Source organism: Polyodon spathula, chromosome 24 (genome assembly GCF_017654505.1).
Source record: "Polyodon spathula isolate WHYD16114869_AA chromosome 24, ASM1765450v1, whole genome shotgun sequence".
In the NCBI taxonomy this organism is placed as follows: Eukaryota; Metazoa; Chordata; class Actinopteri; order Acipenseriformes; family Polyodontidae; genus Polyodon; species Polyodon spathula.
Genome location: NC_054557.1, coordinates 14,742,798 through 14,761,438, shown reverse-complemented (window position 1 = coordinate 14,761,438; position 18,641 = coordinate 14,742,798). Strand labels below are relative to the sequence as shown.

Genomic DNA, 18,641 nt, shown 5'->3' with positions numbered 1-18,641 from the left:
TTTGCTGTTTCACATACATACCCTAGAGGGAGCTACATGCCACACAGAGCACTCAACTTTTAGATTGGGATGAACAAACACAAACAAAACAAATAGTCCAGCGCCTGTATAAACAAAACAAATAAATAAACAATGCATCATATTTTCATCAGGTAGATATTTTTAAAGCTGCATATTTTTTTGTGTTGACTGGTTGTTTTTGATCGATACAGCAGGTTTTCAGGGTTGAAAATAAGACTCCTGTTGCATAGCAGCTTCACCCATTCCAGGTTTTACCACAAGCTTGTTTCGCTGCAGGGTGTCTAGGTAACAAGCTCAGGTGTGTCTTATTAAACTCAGGGAGCTGGAGGATGTATCGGTGGAAGTGTTGTCCATGCACAGAGAGTGTTGGATCCTATGTCACTGAAGGGAGTGGCGGTCATTCCTTATTGCAGAATAGAATTTGTGATTTTCTGGTCTCCACCGAGCAGGGGTGTCGTATTTAATGTTTGTTTAGTCTGTTTGTCTTTTAAAATAACTTATTCAAATTAGACAAACAGACAGATAAAACTAGACTAGATTAATATGATTATGGATTATATAGAGGGGTATTTTAAAACTATGATGGCTGGTGATTGACTAACACGATTTCAAGAAGACCTTTTTTTTTTTTAATTCTCATGCCCTTTTTATAAGATTATAATAGCATTAATAGGGTCCTCAGTAGGCATTACCAGCAAGCATTTCGGTAATCTTGCATTGTGTCAGTTATTAATGATTAATTGCAGTCAATGATTAATCACATTAAGCTAGAGAAGTGAAAGCAAAGACTGACATTGCCTGTCTACACAGTATGAATCTGTAGCTTATTTATATATATATATATATATATATTATATATATATATATAATATATATATATATATATAGAGAGAGAGAGAGAGAGAGAGAGAGAGAGAGAGAGAGAGAGAGAGAGAGATGTTCGATTTTGTGCAAGGCCTCATCTGGTATCTGACCAGTAGGGGTCACTGCGGTGCAGTAAAGTGTACCTACCCCAGCCAGTTTTCCTCCCTAGACCGCTGGATTCCGAATGCCAATGCAGATCATCTTATGGGTTCCCAGGTAAGATACAGTAGTAGAGCCTGCTGGGAATTTTAACTAGCAAGCTCCTGATCACACGGCTCACCCCGCACTCTACGGCCAGCGCTTACCTAGGTGAGCTACGTGGATGTATGCTTGTTTTAATAGTGTCAATACTTATGTGTTTGGTTTTATTTCCCACTGATTTCTTGGTGTGTGACGTGAGTAACTATCACCGTTAATCTTGAGGAAAATATTTTTTTAAAATCCATAATCCCTTTTCAAGACCTGGGGGTTTTGTCCGCTCCACAGGACAATGGTCAGCCTTGTATTCAGTTGTTTTATAGTGAAAGGGCAGCGAAACTCAACACAAAGACCCATTTTTCTTCTAATTTTCAGCGATAAAGAAGATGACCTTTTGTAAATAAATTAAGTCTTGCATTTACTACTTAGGTTTTCTATCAGTTTCTGGATCTGGTTGTAAGTTGGATGAAGAGAGAAAACGCTGATGCTGCATTAGTTTAGTTTGGTGCAAATGTCAATATGCGCAGTCCTAGGAATGTGAAAGAGTGTAAAAATGGACTGCACTGTGGCACAAGGATAAGCACTGGAGTACATGAGCTTAAAGCTACCAGGATCTCTGTCGAAAGCAGAGGAGCGCTTACACAGTATCTGCAAATATTCGTTCTGTGAGAACTCAGCCCTGCTGCCACAGCTGGTTATAATACAAATCATAACCATTAAAAAAAGATAAATAAATCATTATTGTGAAGGATAATTATTTACAAATGGATTTGTCATTAATAGAAACAAAAAGGATGTTTAAAAAAGCACAATTTTTCAGAAATGCTTAACGTTGGGTAGGGTAGGGTAAGGTAGGATAATCGCTCTATCAGCATGACTGCCACTGCAGATACGTTTCAGGCTGGATTTTAATTACCGTGACGATGTGAAACAGACTCAGCAGACATTACATTCTGTCCTGCTATTTCACATTGGTCGGCTGTGAAATGAATCCGTCTTATCTCACTCCCTAGCAATGCTATTTGGCAACACGAAATGACCGATTTCTGGTCTCTCTTCAAGGGACCATGTGGCCTGTGGAAAACGAGAAGCCGTGAATCTAACAGTCTCCATCTTAGAACCATTCCTTCATTCATTCAGAGGCTAGAGCTTTTAACATGGGACTACTCTGAAGAATTACTAGTAGCTGCTGAATCCAAGGATTTGCAACAAATATAATAACAGTAATTCCTTTTTTTGCCAGGATGTTCTATACTATTTCACTGGCACACAGTCTAGTGTCAGTACATACAGTGCTGCTTACACATGCAGCTGTGCTCGGGTCACAGGTCATACCAAGTCAGGGAACAATGTACCATCAAACAACACAAACTCCTCAGGGAAATATGAGGCAAAATCCTTGTTTTTACAGATTCCTTCAACTACCCTCAAAATATTATTTTGTATTTGAATGTCTTTAAGCTACAATATTCACTTTGTTTTAGTTTGGCTTGCTAGTCATTGAAATTCTTTGTTTTTATTTAAAAAAAAAAAAAAATGTAAATTTAAAAACCTCTGCAGACCAAGGGTAAAATAAAAGGAAACCGCACTTAACTTAAAGAGGGCAAGTTAGGTGAGTTTCAACAGCTTGTACGCTAGACGATGGGGTTGCGTTCTTCCTTGAAGGTAAAGGAGTCCACCTGTAAGAGCCTCCTACTGTGTCAACTCTCTGTTTTTGCTCCACTATTTATTCCACTTTGCCAGCACTCATCATGTCAGGCTTCAACGGTATAGAAACATTTACTTACGAATTCTTGGAAAAGCACAGGTGTGTGGTGAAGCAAAGCAAAACAAACAAGACAGAAGAAAAAACATTTCACATTTCATTGGATGGGGGTTCTCAGTCAACATGTCTAACGTCAGGGGGGCTTGAGTCAAGAAAGTGTGGGAAGCCCTGGTATCGGTGGCAGGAGAATACAGTGATGGCATTTCCTCATATTAATCCCCCTCACTGATGTGGTCACAAGACAGCACAAGGGTATCTCAAAGCAGAGCTAGTGTTACATGAAATGGGATTATTGTTAGAAACTAACATGTATAATTAAACATTTATTTACATGCAATCATTTAGCTATTAGCAGCACAGTGCAAAGATGAGACACATGGAGTAATCGTTTACAAATGAAGGGAGGTGTTTGGTCCTACTGATCCAAAAAGAAGACTACATTCTAACAGTTGATAACATTTCATTTTTTTTTGCATTTAAAAGATGGTTGGAAAGCAGGCATACATTTTGAACTTGCTAAAATACAGTTCAAAAGCTCATTGACTCAAAAACGAAGCAACGCTTGTTAACTGATCATCCAGCTTCTGAAGCAGGGCTAGCTGAATCTGGCTACACGGTGACTGCGAGTGGCAGGGTATTGAGCAGCAGAGCGGGCCGTGGTGTCATTGAGGGGAAGGGCTCAGCAGTGTGCACAGCCTCACCCCAGGACCTGCCTTCAATGTCACTGTTTAATATTGAATGTAATACAGGACTCAAAGCACAATCCCCTTCACTGACTGAGCTGCATACATCCCACTGTATACACTTGAAACTCATATTGGTTTCTGCAGTGTGGCCAGTGGATTTAAGCTGATACCAGCAGAGGTCCAATTTGCAGTATTAAATCCCCGGATTAATGTGCATTGCTCTCTGGTAATGGCGAAACCTGGGCTGCATTTCAAAAGCCCTGCAAGGATAAGAAAATGCACTGCCAGCAGCAATTTACAAGCGATCAGATACTGTAGGTCTCCCTGAAAGACACCGCTGGTTAACTTTGAACATTGCTCAGCTTCCTTCGGACTTTCTGACCTGCATTAGTACAAGTCCATTGGAAATCACATGCATTGCAACACAATGGGGTCTATTCAACTGACCTAAGCAGGGGCTGGTTTTCTCAAAGTCACTTTCTTTTAATAATCTTCATGTTTAGATCAAATGAAAGGGTCCCAATGCATGCACCAGATCTTTATATATGTATAGACTTGATAAACACTGCAGTGCAAATCTGCAAATTCCCTTACATTTTGGCTAGATTTGACTTGTTTTTTTTTAAGACCCTTTTTATAAAAGATGACTGTTTGTAGCATGACGAGTTCTTGTGAAGCAGCGCCCCCCATGCATTTTTAAAGAAGGTGCAGTAGGGGTTTAAAAACTCGCAGGATAACTGACTGAGCTGGACTTTGCTGAAGTATGAGAGTGAAGGGAGTTCTGAGTATCCAATTGGTGCTTCCATTCTGTTTTCTATTTCTTCTGAGCTTAAACCCTCCCCCCCTGGTTTGGCAAGGGGGGGGGGGGGGGGGGTAGTTTTTTAACCAACTATTTTCCCACAATTAACTGAGTCACGGAGTTCAAGAACCGTCCCAGAAAAAACATCAAGAGATGTGCGTGAAGCCGTAATACTGTGACTAGACTAACCCCCCTTGAAGTTGCTACAGCTTACCACTTACCTGTTGGGGACAGTTGGATCTGAATTCTCTGCACACCACTGCAGAAAACCACCAGCACCAAGGAGACAGGGTGCAGTGCACCATCTTGACTAGCAGTTATCTAAACTAAGATCACAATTCAACACAGTTGCTTCTCCACAGTTCTCATTGTAAACAATACCGCCCCCCACAGTAGACCCAGAAATAGTTACCAAGAGGTTGGTCTTTTCCCAGAAACTCACTGAAAAAAGGCTATTTGCTTTTCTTTTCTTTTTGTTCTCTCAAGGATTTCGACTAGAAGAATATTACTGTTCAAGCCCTGCTCTGTGTGCCCTTTCGTGCCAGCAGTAGCAGCAGCAGCAGCAGGTTGGTTGCTAGGGGATGATGAATTCTTACTTGTTCCACCGGGATGACTAGAAAGGAGCCTCCGCCAGCGCTCTCCGTTACTATGGCGAGGAACTTGGCATTGACGGCGCAGAAGTGGTTGTCGTGGACATTCTTGGTGATGGGAATGCCTTCGAAGCAGTGCTCCCTGTTGGCCACTTTCCCATAGACGTTTCGAAACTTGGAGCTCCGGTACTGCGGACACCAAGACATCTGTCAAGCAAAACACAGACAAGACAAAACACTTTAAGTAGGATACCCCAGTGAACACACACACACACACACACACACACACACACACACACACACACACACACACACACACACACACACACACACACACACACAGTAAACTTTATAAATAGGATACCCTTAATGAACACACACACACACACACACACACACACTCACACACATACACACACACACACGACACAGTAAACTTTATAAATAGGATACCCTTAATGAACACACACACACACACACACACACACACACACACACACACACACACACACGACACAGTAAACTTTATAAATAGGATACCCTTAATGAACACACACACACACACACACACTCACACACATACACACACAACACACACACACACACACACTCACACACATACACACACACACACGACACAGTAAACTTTATAAATAGGATACCCTTAATGAACACACACACACACACACACACACACACACACACACACACACACACACACACACACACTTTATAAATAGGATGCCCCCAATGAAAAGGTCACTCACTCTCACTTCAAGACAATCAATCCATCCTGTTTCATTTACACAAACTAGTCTCTGATGATGGTATCAATGTGACTTTTTCAAACTACAAATTCTTTGTTCATCTCTCTCTCTCTCTCTGTCTGTGACAGAATGATATGGAGCAAAAAGCTTTGAGGGTGAAGAAGTGCAATTGGCCCATTGATTGTGTCTGGTACAACCAGGCACCCATAACTTCAAAATTCTCAGTAAGAATTCTCATGCAAAACTATAAGAAAAGGAGTCAAGCAGACGCACGTTTCGGTTAGCAGCACCTTCTTCAGTGTACAGCGGAGCGCTACAAAGTGACACACCACTCAAGAGGCCAGCCTCTTGAGCACATCTGGAATCTGAACCATCGTCATGGTTTCCTGACAAAGCGCAGGTCCACTAAACTCTGATTCAACTTCCCTGGGTTGAAGTCTTGTGGTCGACTCCCATTCTTTCTGCCATGAGAAATAAATCTTGAAACCGCAACCGGAAATCCATTTCATCCAGCCCCCGGTGTGTCACGCTGGACACACAAGCCACATGCTCACCGGTTGTAGCTCACTGACATTACTGTGGCTAGTGCCTGGTCAAAAGTTATTCATTTACTTCAAAACCAGCAATCCCAGTTAAAAAAAACTCAGAAGAACACATGGCTTAGATTATATTAAGATTTACGTTTGTAATTCACTTATAGTTCAATACATCTCAAACAACCTGGTGCTTGGTTTACTGTTGGCAGGGATGGAAATAACAACCCTAAATGCATTGTTTACCTGGATTACCTGTTGAGTGTGGCTAACGACAGTATCCTACTGCATTCTATATAGATGTAAATGGGACGTAGAGCATTATTTGGACATTATAAATGTCTGGAGATGCGAGTGCTATTTTGTGTGCATTGGAAAGCAGTGCAGGTTGACAATGAATATTTTGAGTTGGTCGGTTCAAATACCTGTTATGGAATGGCCCCACAGGACCAGAAATGAATGCAAAAGTTTCAAAACCGTGCCTGATTAGATCCTGTCTAACCAATTCAAGTGATGCAATTTATTCCATATACTCCTGCCTAAAAGAATGAATAAAAAAAAAAAGAATTACCAATGTTTTCCTTAATGTTGTATGTTCTGGCCTGTCCTTACTAGACCAAGGTTATTATTATACCCTGAATCCAGCCTGGCTCTCTGCTGTTGACACAGCTCCCATGACTGGTGAGGTCACAGGAACCTCCAGCCCCCAGCATATAATATCACACACTGCCCACCTAGATGACTGCTTGGTAACAACACAGTCCAGTAGTCCAGCGAGCCAGAATACTACAGGGCCTGAAGAAGAAGAAGAAGAAGAAGAAGAAGAAGAAGAAGAAGAAGAAGAAGAAGAAGAAGAAGAAGAAGAAGAAGAAGAAGAAGAAGAAGAAGAAGAAGAACCCCTGGTAATGAGTCATATCCTTGACTTGGGCCTTGAGAAGACAATGACCACAGATATCAGTGTTACCCATATCAGATAATCTTACTGGACTCTAACTGCCCTTCTAATACAGCACAGCAAATTCAAATCCACACTGCAAAGAACAGTTACAGCACTGAATAAAACAGCATGTGTCCAGAGTGTGTGAAATGGTGCATGCTGTGGATCCAATTCAACTTTTAAGCTGCAGGGGCATTGACTTATTAACTGAGTCCATGTGCAGTAAAACAGTGCTTAAATGTGAAGATTAGCTTTGGGGTGAATAAGTAACTGTTCTGGGTTATTCTGCAGCATGAATCAAGCCATGCATGTTACGTGTACTCTGAAGGAGGCATACTTGTAACTTAGAAACCCTGACTGTACTGAATCCACCATTGGAGAAGCGCTGCAGTCAGACACACCTCATCCTACGTCTATACAATCTCTCATACAGTAACACTAAGTGTAGAAAGGATTTGTATTTTAAAAAGCCAAATGCATATTTAAAGCTGCAAAACATTATAGCCCCGGGTTATTTGCAACACAAAACATTTCAAGGATGCGCTTTCCATGTGCAATTCGAATGATAAACTGAAAATATTTTTCAATGCAGAATTTCTTTTTAAATAAAATGATTATTTCCTTGTTTTGTGAAATACCAGCTGCCCCTAAAGCCCCAACAGTTTCAAGAAGTATTTTCTACTTCCACATCAAGTGCTTCTAATTCTTTAAAAATCCATTTGTTTCTGCACCAGCAATGAGGTCTTCCTGAAGGAAAGTTGCTTGCAATGATTGAGTTTTGCGTTACTTTCGAAAGCCCTACCAGAGCAACTCTGCTTACCTTTCAGCAGTGCAGAGTGCAGCCGCACTCCTCTCTCATTACAGATGTTTCCAAGGAACTAAATCATCTCCCTCTGGAGCCCTGTGGTACCAGCCCTTCCCCTCCAGTCACTCGGATAGCTCCCTCCCTCGGCACAGATACAGCTTTGTTCCTGCTGCAGCAACTACGTCTGGTCTGCACTCCTGACAGCTGAAACGATCTGCTCCTGAACGCCTGCTGATGCCAGAGACCAGCCACTGCTCTCATTGGCTGGAGCTCAGAATCAGACCTTGAGTCAGCTGGCTTTCTTGGAATGCCAACAAAGCAAAATCCTACTTTGCATACATCAGTTTACATTATTATTATTATTATTATTATTATTATTATTATTATTATTATTATTATTATTATTATTATTAATAATAATAATTAATAATAATAATAATAATTCCAGTTAGTTATACAGGTGGCTCCACTGAGTTTCCAGTGCCTCTGCTTCCAATGCGCCGCAGAAAAGCTTGCACACAGAACCAGGCCTTTTTGTAACCTGCAGCACTCAGTGCTATTTTTGGAGCTCTCTAAATAAAATACTTTTTAGAGCACGCAAAAGAGCAAACCCGTGGTTTCAATAATCAAATAAGAATCGAGCTGTTTTTAGAAATCTTCCCAGCATGTCTCTGTTATATTACGCACAAGAGTAGATCTGTATGAATCTGGCTGTTAAAAGATTAAAGGATAACTTATTGATCACACCAACGCAAATGGGTGTGCACTAGAGTAGTACAAGTTCATCAGTTCATTGTCTGTGAGTGTTCTGTAATCTTACTATACTGGAGTGCCCAAGCCCTCCACTTGTTTGAAGTGCACAGCCAGTGCACTAAAGCATGTGATTCTGCATTACAGAGCTCATTACAGTGTTGAAATACATGCTAGTACAGCTTTCAGGTGCCCTCTGAGAAAGAAACCAAATCCCACATACCCATCCCCATCACCGATACCAGATATGAAATGAACAGCTGAGGCTCGGCTCGGTTAATGCAGTACGCTGCCTCTGAGGGCCCTGGGTTCAAAAAACATATTTTACATGCCTGTATTAAATTAAGATAGCTAATCAATATGGATTATTACTGGGGGGCACAATTCCAGTCCCTACATTTCTTACTTTTAACAAGTGCGATTTCTTTTCCTTTTAGGTCTTAATCAGCTAATTATTTGATGATGTCTAGAAAACTAGGCAGGCTCCAGACCCTGAGTATTTGATTGATGCCCCCCCCCCCCCCCCCCCCCCCCCCGCAATATTAAAATGCAACCCGCAGCAGTGAATCGCTCTGGTTTTCTAAGCTGTGCTCTCATAAGAGGTTTCTGGCACAGCCTTGCTTTCCCTACCCAGTATCCTGAACTTCCACAGCCCACTTTTCACTCAGTTCTGTCCTTCCCAGCTGCGTGGCATTGTCTGGCAGGAAGCTTCTCCGAGGGCCGTTCCATCCGCTCCCCTGACCGCTGCCCAGCAAGCACTTCCTTCGAGGACAGAGGAATATCAGCACTTTCTGTCGGTGCCAACTAAGTGCTCTTTCCATAGCACCCCCCCCCCCCCCCCCCCCCCCCCCCCCCCCCCCCCCCCCCCCCCCCCCAGAAAAACAAACTGCAACTCGCAGCAGTCATTAAATAGATGTTCTGCTGGCTGGCCAGGCTGTGAAAGCTAAGCTAAACTGGCTTTTTAATTTATGGCAGCCTGAAGGAGTGCAAACCAATGCTTTAAAATCAATGTTCTTACCTCTGGATTTTGAAGCAGGGGTTAGCTGTCCCGGAAGGTTTCCTGGCTAGGAGGGTCCTGGCAGTTAAACATACCAGCTCTCTTTCATACCGCAAACAGCAGAGGGGAAACGTACCCATTATACCAAATTGTGTGATTGATTGGTTTTCAGATTAATGTCAGCTGGGGGCTAGGCTGAGAGCACCTAACTCATTGGGTCTGAGCCATATTGGGACCCAGTCCTCTAGAGATGAAAGGCATGAGAAACTGTCGAATCAGCCTACTAGGTCACCAAGCCCCAAGCACAGAGTTATGCATCCCTAACCTTGAGTGTCAGGGATTAGAGGCTCTGTGGGATGAGTGGTTTCTTCCGGTCATGAGCGCTAGGCTAACATCTGGGTGGCTGTCAGGAGAATAACAAACATGAATATATATGTGTGTGAATGCTAATAATGTGGCCTATAGTTGTTACAGAATGGAATTTCATCTGGGAATTAAAAGAACAGAATTCCGGGCAGGTCTGCTAACTAAGGCCCGTTCACATGGGAAAGCAGTGGGAATATGATCCAGAGTCCAATACAGCCAATTAAAACATAAAGGCCTCTCTGCGCAGCAGCTGTCCCAATAATGCATGCTTCCAGGGTACAAACTGTGGGATACATCCAGTCTCAACTGCCGTGCTTAATTGGGGTCTAGAAGAATCTAAAACCATACACATCCTAGCTGGCTCTGTGTGAATGCAGCCGTGCTGTAAAAGTGTCCAGTGATCTCCTATGTGACCAGCCTTCTTCTGAACCACCTCTGAAGACTTGCTCAGCACGTGATTAAGGAGATCGGGGGAGCCTGGTGGTTTGTTCACCTGCACTGTGGGCACTGATCTGCAGTAATATCTGTGGCCGTGCAGCGACTTTCTGAACTGAAAGGAGACCAAGCACACAAAGAACACAAGCTGGCCCTTGATGACAGTGATATGGTATTGCAATGCAAACACTGTAATACACATCAACCGTACAACTTCCTGAGGACAGTAAGTGCCAGAGTCTGTGTTTTAAACTGCATGCTTTACTGTGTGTCTGCAGAACATTTCCGTTCCGTTTCAACACACGTGAAACACTGACATCCCCAGAGGTTCCTTATTTTCTATATTTATATTGTTGCATCCAAGAGGCACATTCCACTGGTCTCACTAGAAAAGCTGGGAAGAATCAGAGTGCTTTATTTATCTGTTTATTTTTTTACTCCCATGGGATCAGTTTAGTTGATTAATTTTTTTTAATAGTCCTGGCCCTTTGTTTAAAAACTTGCAAGAAAAAGAAAGAGAGGCATGGAACAGTTCAGTTGCTGTAGTTTGACCAAAAGCTGTAATCTGCATGGAAAGGGTATTTAAACTGTGCCCTACAGTAAAAGAGCACACTTAAAAAAGCCAATGTTTAGTAAAGCTGCCTCAATGAGGTGAGTATGAGCATGTCTCTCCTTTCCAATACTGGGCCCTTTCCAAAAAGTTCCAACTCATCATTTTTTTTTTTTTTTTTAATGAATAAAATAAGAAATACAAGTTTTATATTTATGAAACGGTTCTTTACTTTTTGTTAATGAACAGTTTCAATAATATCAAACTTTATTTTATTTATAAAAACTAACCAAAATGTTGTTGTTTTTTATTATTATTATTTATTTAAATACTGTAACTCATGCTTTCAAGCTTTGTGAATAGAACCCATTAGGAAATATTTAAAGACTGGAATAAATGCTCTGAAAATACACCCCCATAATGTTCCATAAAAAACGTAATACTGTTGAAAAGAACAGGACAGCTCACAGCCAGGGTCCATAAACTGGAACCTACCAGCAGGTGATGCAGCAGCAGGTCTAATCAGGAGTACTTAGCCCAGCAGACTTCCTCTAATAAATGTAATAATGAAAGCAGCAGTGGAACTCTATTAAATGTGCCAGACTGCACTTTCAATCAGGACCTTCTTTAAAAAACAAAATTAAAAATCAATCATTTCCACGAAATGAAGTAACTGGAATTCGTCAAGGCTCTAATAATTTAAGCAAAATAAATAAATAAATAAATAAAATGCCCTTGACAACAAAATAAAAAGAACGCACTGAGATTGCTCTTCTATATTGATTGCGTCTGACTGCTGCACAATAAGTCTGCAGCACTGGGACAAAACATTAGGAACCCCTGTCAATAGGCATATGAGTCACCAGGTACATGGACTGAGCAAGCAAACAGTAAAATGTTTCAGTTGTTCTTGAGATGTATATCACCATTGATCAGTGCTTTTATCACCTTTTTTTTTTTTTTACTGTTCTTTATGAAAGATCAGGTAAATGCAGTCTCGGATCCAGAAGCACCTGCCAACCAAGTCCCATAATCAAAGTCTGGCACATCTGCTCTCTTGTCTATCCTGACTGAAACTGACCACTGACCTAACAATAATACTATAACGATGATGCAGTGAGTGGGCTGCAAGCTGCATGTGCTCATGACTGGAATCTGATCTGGCTGTAATGAGAGCAGGCAGCATGGTAACTGTCTGGTTCCGCTGGAGAAGCAGACTCATCCTCCAGCGCATCTAAAAGTGGTTTAATTAAGTCCGCTGAGCACCACAGTGCACGATTAGCAACACTTCATAACGATGGAATAAGAACACAATAAGAGCGATCAGGGTTGAGGAAATCACATTGGAACCTCACGGGACTCCTAGGTCCCAGTCTGAGCTACTATATGAACCAGTGCTTGGAAATTCAGGCCTGAGATTGGCTAAAACCTATAGCCCTCCTCTCCAGTCCATATTTACTATATATATATCACACGTTTAGAAAATGTTTTTTTTTTATTTAAGCTGCTCCATGTCCCGCTGGTTTTTATTTATTTTTTAGTCTGATTTAACCCACCAGGCAGTGAGTATTTAAGCACAGATTCCTCGCTCAGCTGGTTGTTATCTTCTAATCTGTCTAACAGGTTTTGAAAACGAACGCTTACTCGGGTGCGTGGCGTGATGTGGCAGGTTATGGCCGGTTTGTGCAGCTGCTGTAGAAGCCACTGGGGAAGTGCCTCAGAGTCCTCTTAGCAACAGCAACACAATATGTCTGGTAGTTCTCGTGGCTGATGGTTCAGGGACCAGCACTGTGCAAAAGAGTCGGGCTGCATTTGCAGGGAGTATTGCGAGGCGGCTTTCTTGTACTCAACACACAGCTACTACAGGAGGGGGTTCATTGCATTAATATCATAGTACTTCTCTAATTACCATGCTTTTACTAAAGGCTTTACTACATGTTTAAATGATCTGCTGTGATGTACTATATATATATATATATATATATATATATATATATATATATATATATATATATATATATATGTGTGTGTGTGTGTGTGTGTGTGTGTGTGTGTGTGTGTGTGTGTGTGTGTGTGTGTATTTTATTTATTTATTTATTTATTTTGCCCCATATTTTGCTGAAAATGGTAAAAAAAATTCTAATAATAAGATCATGCATTGAACATGACATGCAAAACTGTTTGCTCAGCTAATTCTATATATGTGTGTGTGTGTGTGTTTGTAACACATTTCTGCTTGTCGCTGTGGTTTATTAACAGTTCAGCAGACAGACACATCAGAGGCATGCGTCAGTGAAAGAAGGCCCCTGCTGCCCACGCTGATGCTTTCATGTGTCCTAGAAGTTAAATGCTAGAGTGTCTAGAAGTAACAAAAAAAAAAAAAAAAAAAACCCTTATTAGTTCATATTTAAAGAATGATGTGTAGGCTTGTCTAATTAAAAATAAGCCAGCAGAGCACACTTCAATGGGAACTTATTAAGGTGAGTAGACTGGTTCCCATCTGGGCCACATTAACAGAGAAGTGGCGTTAAGTGCTGTGCAGTAAGCTGGATGTGTCAGGCAAGCACGTGCAGCTCCTTTCATTGTAGAAAAGCTGCTAATGATATTACAGATCTATGGAGGAGATATTGAGGGGGAATCTAAAATACATTCCATGCCATCAATGTTTATTCCTTATTACCAGCTCTACTTATCTAATCATCATCGGGCAGCAGCTTCACCAGATGCAGCCATGCCCTGTTGTGTCTGTGAATCGAACATTCGAGTACTGTAGCCGTGTGGCAGTGCTGTAATACTGTATGCTGTTACCGCATTGCCATGCAGTTTCAACATTAGTAGTGAGACGTGAGAAAATAGCACTGTAGCTAAAATCAAAAATACAATCTTTATGAGGTTGCCTTTCAATTCCAGCTTGGAGCCAGCTGTTCATTTCAATAGACTTCCTGAAGGGAATGTGCAAATCTGAAATGCCTGCTCACTGAACTAACCTAACGGTGTCTGGAGCAGTGGGTGCATTATACTGGGCTTTTTCGTTTGCACATTTGTGTTTTCTGCCCATGGTGGTTAATGAGATGTAAAAAGTTATTTTTAAGCTGATTTGGATTAGGCATTCACTTTTAACACATGTGAAGAGCTGTGCCAAACATTGCAGATTGCCTTTGATTATTAACTTGCCTAATCCCCTCTGCTTGTATCGTTAAACCCCACTGAGGAGCAAAGGGAAGCTGCTGCCTGGCCAGGGCTGTTTCAGTTTCCTACCATCTGCTGGGAGCGCCCTGCATACACCCAACCCCACCCAGCTCCTGCGATGCCCACTTCTATATCCTGGCTCTATGCACAAAAGGGTATTTTTATAATGCTGAATGCAAGATTTTCTTAAAACTAATTGTGTGCATTTGTAAAGGTTTACATTTAAAAAAGAAAGTCTGCTAGAGTCGGGTGAAGACCTTTTTGCTCAGACCTTTTTGGCTGTCTTATAGGATACTATTATCATGGAAAAGTGTTGTGAAGCTGCTCCCAAAAGGTACATGTCACCTCTACTGATATGCCCTAGGTGTAAGTGAATTGAGTCAGGCTAGCTCTGTAAAGGTACATGTCACCTCTATTGATAGGTCCTAGGTGTAAGTGAATTGAGTCAGGCTAGCTCTGTAAAGGTACATGTCACCTCTATTGATAGGTCCTAGGTGTAAGTGAATTGAGTCAGGCTAGCTCTGTAAAGGTACATGTCACCTCTATTGATAGGTCCTAGGTGTAAGTGAATTGAGTCAGGCTAGCTCTGTAAAGGTACATGTCACCTCTATTGATAGGTCCTGGGTGTAAGTGAATTGAGTCAGGCTAGCTCTGTAAAGGTACATGTCACCTCTATTGATAGGTCCTAGGTGTAAGTGAATTGAGTCAGGCTAGCTCTGTAAAGGTTGTCACCTCTATTGATAGGTCCTGGGTGTAAGTGAATTGAGTCAGGCTAGCTCTGTAAAGGTACATGTCACCTCTATTGATAGGTCCTGGGTGTAAGTGAATTGAGTCAGGCTAGCTCTGTAAAGGTGCATGTCACCTCTATTGATAGGTCCTGGGTGTAAGTGAATTGAGTCAGGCTAGCTCTGTAAAGGTGCATGTCACCTCTATTGATAGGTCCTGGGTGTAAGTGAATTGAGTCAGGCTAGCTCTGTAAAGGTGCATGTCACCTCTATTGATAGGTCCCAGGTGTAAGTGAATTGAGTCAGGCTAGCTCTATAAAGGTGCATGTCACCTCTATTGATAGGTCCTGGGTGTAAGTGAATTGAGTCAGGCTAGCTCTGTAAAGGTGCATGTCACCTCTATTGATAGGTCCCAGGTGTAAGTGAATTGAGTCAGGCTAGCTCTGTAAAGGTGCATGTCACCTCTATTGATAGGTCCCAGGTGTAAGTGAATTGAGTCAGGCTAGCTCTGTAAAGGTGCATGTCACCTCTATTGATAGGTCCTGGGTGTAAGTGAATTGAGTCAGGCTAGCTCTGTAAAGGTGCATGTCACCTCTATTGATAGGAAGTGAATTGAGTCAGGCTAGCTCTGTAAAGGTGCATGTCACCTCTATTGATAGGTCCTAGGTGTAAGTGAATTGAGTCAGGCTAGCTCTGTAAAGGTGCATGTCACCTCTATTGATAGGTCCTAGGTGTAAGTGAATTGAGTCAGGCTAGCTCTGTAAAGGTGCATGTCACCTCTATTGATAGGTCCCAGGTGTAAGTGAATTGAGTCAGGCTAGCTCTGTAAAGGTACATGTCACCTCTATTGATAGGTCCTAGCTCTGTAAAGGTGCATGTAAGTGAAAGTGAATGAGTCAGGCTAGCTCTGTAAAGGTGCATGTCACCTCTATTGATAGGTCCTGGGTGTAAGTGAATTGAGTCAGGCTAGCTCTGTAAAGGTGCATGTCACCTCTATTGATAGGTCCTGGGTGTAAGTGAATTGAGTCAGGCTAGCTCTGTAAAGGTGCATGTCACCTCTATTGATAGGTCCTGGGTGTAAGTGAATTGAGTCAGGCTAGCTCTGTAAAGGTGCATGTCACCTCTATTGATAGGTCCTAGGTGTAAGTGAATTGAGTCAGGCTAGCTCTGTAAAGGTGCATGTCACCTCTATTGATAGGTCCTGGGTGTAAGTGAATTGAGTCAGGCTAGCTCTGTAAAGGTGCATGTCACCTCTATTGATAGGTCCTAGGTGTAAGTGAATTGAGTCAGGCTAGCTCTGTAAAGGTGATGTCACCTCTATTGATAGTCAGGCTAGCTCTGTAAAGGTGCATGTCACCTCTATTGATAGGTCCCAGGTGTAAGTGAATTGAGTCAGGCTAGCTCTGTAAAGGTGCATGTCACCTCTATTGATAGGTCCCAGGTGTAAGTGAATTGAGTCAGGCTAGCTCTGTAAAGGTGCATGTCACCTCTATTGATAGGTCCTGGGTGTAAGTGAATTGAGTCAGGCTAGCTCTGTAAAGGTGCATGTCACCTCTATTGATAGGTCCCAGGTGTAAGTGAATTGAGTCAGGCTAGCTCTGTAAAGGTGCATGTCACCTCTATTGATAGGTCCTAGGTGTAAGTGAATTGAGTCAGGCTAGCTCTGTAAAGGTGCAGTGTGCGCAGGGATTGCATGTGACTGTGTGGCTGTAGTGCTGAGCACATTCAATACTTCTCTTTTCAGTTGTAGTTCCCGATCCATGTTATAAGCGCTGCAGGCTGGCTTCTCTTTTCAGTTGTATTTATGTGCTTGTTGTTTTATAGTTGTTTGTTTGACTAAGGGCAGAGTTTCCTAGATAATCTGATGTTTCTTGTTTGTTGGTACAATAGCTTGATTTAAAACAGAATTTTTTGTGACACAGATTTTCAAGATTGCTGTTATCGATCAGTAAATTCCACCATACGTTGCTTGTAACGCATCAATGGAGCCAAAACCATTGCACATGTGTCCCAATGCTGTCTTGTTAGTTCAGTTAAATCAAACAACTTGCACCGGACAAAAGCTGTCATCTTCTAACTCCATTACACTGTCTGTTAATTAAATTGATGGTTAGCAGGGTTACATCACGCTTACAGCTCGGTCACATGCTGCATTGATTTTGTTCCCATGCTGTCAAAGTCGTTGGCTTTTAAACACAGTGAAAGAAGCGGACAGATGCTCCCACACAAAATCGATTTGAATCTTGGTCTTGAATTCATAATGTGTTATTTTTGCTGTTTTTTACATGTTCATTATTGAATTACATTTGCTTTTTACACAAACTGTTATTTTTGAAAAAAGTCTGTTTTGATTCCAAGTACCCTAATTTCTTGCAATGCTTTTAATGTAAATAGCTTGTCTTGGCAATTAAAGCTGCCACTAGACTTTTTTCTAGACTTGCTAATTGTTTTTTCTTTTTTTTTAATGGTTTCCTAGCTGGTTTGTTTAAAGCATGAATGCCGTTTGAACTACAGCTGCAAATGTTCAAGCACAGCATGCCCTCACACATGGGACAAATCTTTCAGAACAGGAACGTCACATCTACAACACATTGTGCATAAACATTTCCAAATGTTAATAGCTTTGAGCCCTAATCGGTGTTCCAGGTCATGGTGCGTATCTCTAAATCCAGAGTACCTAACTGGGCAGCAGCGTATTTGAGCAGTATTTCTTAAAAATAAAATAGTTTGTCCTATGCAAGCAATATACAATGATCTCATATCTTTACTTTCTCAAGAACTTCTGTACTCAAGACCAGTAGGCTAGTCATCGAATCACATACAGGCAGTTCACAACAGGAAATAACGAAGGATAGATAGCTAACAGTGGAGCTAACCGCTGTGCAATTCTAAAAAAAGGAAAGATATTAAAAACACGTGGTCAGTAATGTGTGTGACGTGTTACAGCATACTGTCCATGTGAGGTCCTGCTGTAAGTGAACGTCATGCATGTGTGACTCCAGTCATGCCTTCAAGAAGAGGGATGGAGCCCACTGATTTCGGCCGCGTGAATGAAACGACAGTGCAACTCTTCCACTGTACATGCAGTACAGTAAACGTCTGGTTTAAACTACTGGGATAATGGTTTTGTTTATCCCCTGGGCCATTATAAAATTCCGTCTGTTAATCTGTAAAAATTAACTACAAAGGATGTTTGAAAGGCAGCAGCAAGACAGTGAATAATACCAATTCTTCGTTCTGTCTGTACACAGAGAAGTACCGTTACGTTTAGCTTTTATCAGCATTTACAAAACTATGCAATTCTTCAAAAGTGTTTTAAAGAAACTTGGTCAGGATTATATTGGAATGCCATTCTGTTACTCTGAGGAAACCTTTTTGCCAATCACAGGATTAGCTCCTAGACAGCACAATGAATCTGCAACACACAGTTTAAACGCCCTAGTCCTGATCTTGCAGCATGCAGGATCTGAAAAACAAGCCTGTGTCTGAGGCACCTGATTACTGCTCTCTACCTCACACTGAGCTTTGAAAACGGTGAGAGGTTTGCAATTGCCTGTGCTTTTGATCACGTTGCTTCCTCCTGCCTCTCTGAATGTCTCCAGAGGGACTCCATGTCTCGACGGGACCACACCTGTGTCCTGAAGCAGAGGGGGGAGGGGGGAGG

General features: G+C 41.8%; 1 protein-coding gene across 3 annotated transcripts in view; it reads right to left on the bottom strand.

Moving 5' to 3' along the window:
- LOC121299095 (coronin-2B-like) overlaps nucleotides 1-18,641 on the bottom strand; it is a 43,513-nt gene that overhangs the window by 14,498 nt on the left and 10,374 nt on the right. Inside the window, exons 1-2 of one of the 3 annotated variants that reach the window (XM_041226631.1) lie at nucleotides 9,346-9,369; nucleotides 4,930-5,130 (exon numbers count right to left, since the gene is read on the bottom strand). In XM_041226631.1, coding sequence (XP_041082565.1) covers nucleotides 4,930-5,130 — 201 coding nt within the window. In that variant the 5' untranslated portion in view covers nucleotides 9,346-9,369. Of the gene's footprint in view, nucleotides 1-4,929; nucleotides 5,131-7,980; nucleotides 8,158-9,345; nucleotides 9,370-18,641 lie in introns of those variants that run through there. The other 2 variants (XM_041226630.1, XM_041226629.1) reach the window with 2 other exon arrangements.